Source organism: Anarrhichthys ocellatus, unplaced genomic scaffold, assembly GCF_004355925.1.
Source record: "Anarrhichthys ocellatus isolate YVR2014 unplaced genomic scaffold, GSC_Weel_1.0 scaffold27, whole genome shotgun sequence".
In the NCBI taxonomy this organism is placed as follows: Eukaryota; Metazoa; Chordata; class Actinopteri; order Perciformes; family Anarhichadidae; genus Anarrhichthys; species Anarrhichthys ocellatus.
The window spans coordinates 5,176,898-5,182,339 of record NW_022280057.1 but is presented as its reverse complement, the minus strand read 5'-3'; the positions used below and the strand labels follow the sequence as shown (position 1 = coordinate 5,182,339).

Below are 5,442 nucleotides of genomic sequence, written 5' to 3'. Positions count from 1 at the left end.
CTCTCTCTCTCTCTCTCTCTCTCTCTCTCTCTCTCTCTCTCTCTCTCACACACAAACACACTAAAAACAGTGTGTGTGGCTTATTTAATATTGCTGCTAATACTTGAATGCTACACACTATTCACCTACATACCTGTCGAACATCCTCTTTTCTGTTAATGCTATGATGTGATTTCTACCGACCAGTAAGTTTATCACCACCGTCTGTACTCAATCAATCTCACAATACTGGCTGCTTAGGCTGTGAGAAAGTCAATGCCGAAATATGTCTGTCGGAAGTCTGACGTCGGTTTTCGTCTCGTCCCTTTGCTCCCTTTGTGGAAGTCAGGCCATCACCATTGAAGCTGAGACTCGAGCTGATGGCAGCAGGAGAACTACACGCTATGACATCGATATGACCAAATGTATCTACTGTGGCTTCTGCCAGGAAGCCTGTCCTGTTGATGCCATTGTTGAGGTAAGAGAAAGCTTACCCTGTACACTGAAAAGGGGATTCTATGGAGCTGAACCACAGTGGCTGTTGGCTGTTTGAAACTGGATTTCTGCTACTTGAAATATATATTTCATAAAAAACGATTAATTTAAGTTTTGTGCCAGTGGATCTTTTTGGCAAATAAGATTAGTATCAGCTTCACATTTATTGTTATTATTTATTTATTCTGCATGACAACACTAACTGTAAGTATACAATACTCTGTGCTTCAAACACTGTGTTACATAGGGTTATCATGCAGATTGCTAACCTGAAGTCAATTTCTACCTTCTACGAAGGGGAAAACTATTTATTTTACTTTGTCAAATGGGGCATTTAGCACTCAACCCACCACCAAAACCTAAATGTAGAACATGCAACTTCAATCCTCTGTGTGGCTTCAGACCTACTGATGTTTATTGGGTATTTTTTCCTCAATCCCTCCCTCAGGGTCCAAACTTTGAGTTCTCCACAGAGACCCATGAGGAGCTGCTGTACAACAAAGAGAAGCTGCTCAACAATGGAGACCAATGGGAGGCTGAGATAGCAGCCAACATACAGGCAGACTACCTGTACAGATAGATATGTACACTGTCTGCAAAAATGTTTCATATACGTGAAAACGATATATCTTCTCATCCTCTTATGCATTCAAGAGATTATTTGTAGCTTTAAAGATATTCTAGTGAGTTACAAATGAGCAGTGAAGCCTTGCAGCCTCAGATTCTGTTTTCAAAATTGAGGAAAAATATAAAAACGCACAAATCATCATATTTATTGTGATGGATGATATTGCACTTTATGTTGTTGATTACAGTCTGTAACCCATGCAGCCTCAGTCTATGATGGACTATTTTCTGCTGCACTTCAAAAGCATGTTGTTTTTTTAATCTGATGTGATAGCTAAGACCTTTCTGAAAGAGTATATTTATGTAGTGTAATATAAGATACTGAAATAAATCCTGTTTTAAAACTCATTCGCTTGTTGCATTAATTAGTTGATTACCTGATTATTCAATTCAAACAATCACTGGATCTATCTGTAGAAATGTGGAGATTTGCTGCTTCTCTGTTTTATATCACAGTGTATATCTTCAGGTTGACTGGTGAACAAAACAAGTAATTGAATCAATGTTACTGCTTATATGACAAAACTAAGTTTTGGAAAATTGAACTCTGGGACGTTGTGATAACCATTTGTCACTTTTCTGATATCTAGACACAACTAATAATAAATTTATCTTGAGAATAACGATAATAATCAATATAGTTGCAGCCCTTATAATGCCTTTTTTAAAACCAAGTCAATATGGTAAGAAATATTAAGTGTGCGATATATGCATTCAATATACAGTCTATTTTCTGTTATGCATATTAAATAGTCTATTTACTGTTTGCAGGATGTACAGGGACTAGTACCACTTAATTTTCTTAGATATAAGTGTCTTGAGCTGACATGCTGAATCATGGTCTGTGAAATGCGTTTTTCCCATAGGTTTTTACCGCTGCGTTGATCACATGATATGGGCGGAAACTGACTCATAGTCCACGCTGAATCTCCCGCGAAGGCAGCCATTTATCTCTTTTCTCTCTCGGTAGTGGCACCGGTAGGTGAGTCTCTACATTTGTCCCTCTCAACAGGCCATCCTTATTCTTAAATTAATGTTTTTCAGGAAAGTCAGTTAAAACAACGGGGAACTTTACGGTATTATTTGGGTTTATGTTCCGTTTAGCCCTGCGAGGCTTCCGCAGTTATGTTAGGCCGTTGGTTTTCTTGTGCTAACGTTAGCCGTTAGCTCTGTGAAAAGAATGGCTTCCATGCGTTGCTAGCTAACAGGTTAGCATGCACAGCTCTCCGTCATTCCACTGCTTTGTTCTTGAGACCCGTTTATATTTCTCTTAATTACGTGTATTTACTACCGTTGACTTAAATCAATTTTGAATGCGTAAAGTCAGTTTGACTCTGTATGTTTTTGTTGAAGTTGTCCATCAACTGCAACACGGAACACATTAGCCGGTCTTCCAGTTCGATTGTTTCAGTCGAACAAGAAAAAGTGCGGTCGCGCGTTGGATGGCGCACTCCGTCTAAACGGCTACGGAACGTTAGCTTGCTAGCAAACTGGCCTGCGTTGTAACGGGTCCAAAGTGAGATTATAGTTTCTTCATTCAAATACAATAGGATTTGTTACGTGTATTTATTTAACACGGAGTTCAATTTGAACATATTGAGACGTTAACATAAACGCTAACGTTGCATGTTATCTCGTCGGAATGTTAGCTTGGATAGAACATGCTAAAATTGGGCATCATTAAGTTAACCAGCGGTGGAGTTTAACGGTAGCTGTTGGCTGTACAAGTAAATCGAGTCAAAGTGACCAATTGTATCAAACCATGACTTCAGTCCCTTTGTTGTTTAGCACCGCTAGCTCAATCTTACTTACGGTTAAACGACAGTTGTACCCACAGGATGATGACGGAGAACGTGCTAACCATCCCGCCTTGTTTTGTTGTTTAGGTAAATCGCAATCACGGCGGACTCAATGGCACAGTGTAACCCGGTGGCGGTGTTCAAGGTAAGAGTTTTCTGTATAACATAACCCATGTGTTATTTATTTGTCTTGTACGTGTATATACGGTTGAATAGACATGTGGTGGTTTTTAGGCTAGCTGAGCTAACGGTCAGCGTATCGAACCAGTATCAACCAGTCTAATCTAACCGCTCTCTTCTTTGACAGCTCGTCTTGGTAGGAGATGGAGGCACCGGGAAAACCACCTTTGTGAAGAGGCACATCACAGGAGAGTTTGAGAAGAAATATGTTGGTGAGTCCCTCAGTATATTACAAATTATGTAAATGTTCAACTAACTTGAAATCGCATTGCTATGTCATGTAAGTAACAATAAATGGTATTACATAAATACCAAATTAGGTTTGAAGTCATTTAGAATATAGTTTGTCACAATGACGAGGAAAACCTGCACGATATTTGTTTACAAAGTTGTTATGGCTATTTCTAATCCAAAAAAGCAATCTAGTGTAATTTCTTTAGATTATTTAAATTGTAATGGTGCTAATTAATCGATTAAACGTTCAGTTAATCCCACTAATTTTCACCTTTCTTGCCCTCATACATCTCGTCTTGTGTCATTCCAGCTACTCTGGGAGTAGAGGTGCACCCGCTGATGTTCCACACGAACAGAGGAGCCATCAAGTACAATGTGTGGGACACAGCTGGTCAGGAGAAGTTTGGAGGCCTGAGAGATGGATACTACATTCAAGGTGCCCGTCACAATCCTTAACATGCTGTTCTGGTTATTAAACCTTGAACAATTTGCCCGATCACTATTGATTTAAATTGGAAACCGCGTCATTGAATAGTGTGTAAAAACTTCTCTGCTACCTTCACAGCTCAGTGTGCTATCATCATGTTCGACGTTACCTCTCGAGTTACCTATAAGAATGTGCCCAACTGGCATCGTGACCTGGTCCGTGTCTGTGAGAACATTCCCATCGTCCTTTGCGGCAACAAAGTGGACATCAAAGACCGGAAAGTCAAAGCCAAGGCCATTGTGTTTCATCGTAAGAAGAACCTGCAGGTATCTACAGTGCTCACAAAATGATAAAACGTGTACATTTCTCATGTGTGAATGATAGAAAGCATTGGTTTGAGTCTTTCATTTCTAACTGTCATGAACTTCTCTGTCCCCCAGTACTACGACATTTCTGCCAAGAGTAACTACAACTTTGAGAAGCCCTTCCTGTGGCTAGCAAGGAAGTTAATTGGAGACCCCAACCTGGAGTTTGTGGCCATGCCGGCCCTCGCTCCCCCAGAAGTCCAAATGGACCCGACCCTTGCAGCACAGTACGAGCAAGAACTTGTAGTGAGTATGGCCACACGGGTGCAATGTCTGTTTAAGTGGCTCTGTAGTATATTTTAATCGAGCAAGGTTAAACTCGGCAGGGCAACAATTGACATTGGTAATTTAAGAATTTCTCTTCTCTCCTACTGTCCAGGTTGCATCACAAACGGCGCTCCCAGACGAAGAAGACGACCTCTAACCTGTTACCTGAATGTTCCCTCTCTCACCCCAAATGTAGACAGAACGTTGTTGGAGTTTTGCCCCTGACTGTAAAATCCCTTTTCAGATTTTTTATTTTTGAATTTTTTTTGTTTGTTTTAAAACTAAGAAAAAAGATCTGGTGGAAAAGTTGTAGTTCTAATTTCACTGTATAAGACACACCCACCCTAGTGTTGTTGTAGGCATGGCAACATGCTACTCTTCATCATCGAGCACCCTTCCACTGCACTCACCCAGCTCACATTATGCTGTTGTATGGTGTATTGGAAGCACTAAGGGGAGTACACTTTGAATAAAAACATTCTCAATATAACATGTCTGTTGATTTTTATTTCCCTAAACGGTGTCTCCACGGTCACAAAGACACTTTATGTTGAAAGTGGCCAAGAGGTGTTTTTCAGGCAAGACTTTTGACATCATAGGAAAAACAAAAGTATTTTTAATAAGGATAATGATGACTTATGAAAATGGCCTATTGCCATACAGTAGTCTTTGGCATCCATTAATCTGCCCGCCATAACAAAGCAACTGACAAACTCTGGAGCTAGGTAGTTTTCCAGCTTTGAAAGTACTGGATGGGATAATACAATGAAACTAAACTGCCATTTGTAATCTGTGTTGCTGTACTTCGATGGAGATTGAAGAAGGGTGGGGGTGTTCTGATGGGGCACAATGAAGGAGCTTTAATATATCAACATATGAAGAGATTAACAGAGGTCTTTCCAATCATATAAGAGACGTTTCAGTGAACTGCTTATCACACTGATGGCCACCAGGTGTCATGCACGTTCTTTCATTCAGAGCACAGTGGACAAACAACAGGATTGCGTAATAGATTTAATCTGCACGTTCATCGTGACGTGTGCCCTCCACCCGGCCGTTACTACACGGA

General features: G+C 40.4%; 2 protein-coding genes across 5 annotated transcripts in view; both read left to right on the top strand.

Annotated features, from left to right (window-relative positions):
- The window catches only part of ndufs8b (NADH:ubiquinone oxidoreductase core subunit S8b), a 3,900-nt gene extending 2,451 nt beyond the window's left edge, over positions 1-1,449 (top strand). For both annotated transcript variants that reach the window (XM_031862703.1, XM_031862704.1), the window contains 2 exons: positions 329-457; positions 923-1,449. In XM_031862703.1, coding sequence (XP_031718563.1) covers positions 329-457; positions 923-1,054 — 261 coding nt within the window. In that variant the 3' untranslated portion in view covers positions 1,055-1,449. The remainder of the gene's footprint in view (positions 1-328; positions 458-922) is intronic.
- Positions 1,450-1,997: 548 nt separating this feature from the next.
- Positions 1,998-4,863, top strand: ran (RAN, member RAS oncogene family). Of its 3 annotated transcripts, none has more exons than XM_031862705.1 (7): positions 1,998-2,083; positions 2,988-3,045; positions 3,208-3,292; positions 3,625-3,750; positions 3,880-4,067; positions 4,182-4,352; positions 4,486-4,863. In XM_031862705.1, the coding sequence occupies exons 2-7, from the start codon at positions 3,013-3,015 to the stop codon at positions 4,528-4,530; spliced, it is 648 nt and encodes a 215-aa protein (XP_031718565.1). In that variant the 5' UTR covers positions 1,998-2,083; positions 2,988-3,012; the 3' UTR covers positions 4,531-4,863. The 3 variants fall into 3 exon arrangements, with proteins under 3 accessions (XP_031718565.1, XP_031718568.1, XP_031718566.1); XM_031862708.1 differs by having other exon boundaries at positions 2,053-2,079; XM_031862706.1 differs by lacking the exon at positions 1,998-2,083 and adding an exon at positions 2,518-2,617.
- The last annotated feature ends 579 nt before the right edge of the window (positions 4,864-5,442 follow it).

Coding starts and splice junctions, on each gene's coding strand:
- ran (XM_031862705.1), top strand. CDS start 3,013: ATGGCACAGTGTAACCCGGTGGCGGTGTTCAAG. Junction 3,046..3,207: donor ACCCGGTGGCGGTGTTCAAG/GTAAGAGTTTTC, acceptor CTTCTTTGACAG/CTCGTCTTGGTAGGAGATGG. Junction 3,293..3,624: donor GTTTGAGAAGAAATATGTTG/GTGAGTCCCTCA, acceptor GTGTCATTCCAG/CTACTCTGGGAGTAGAGGTG.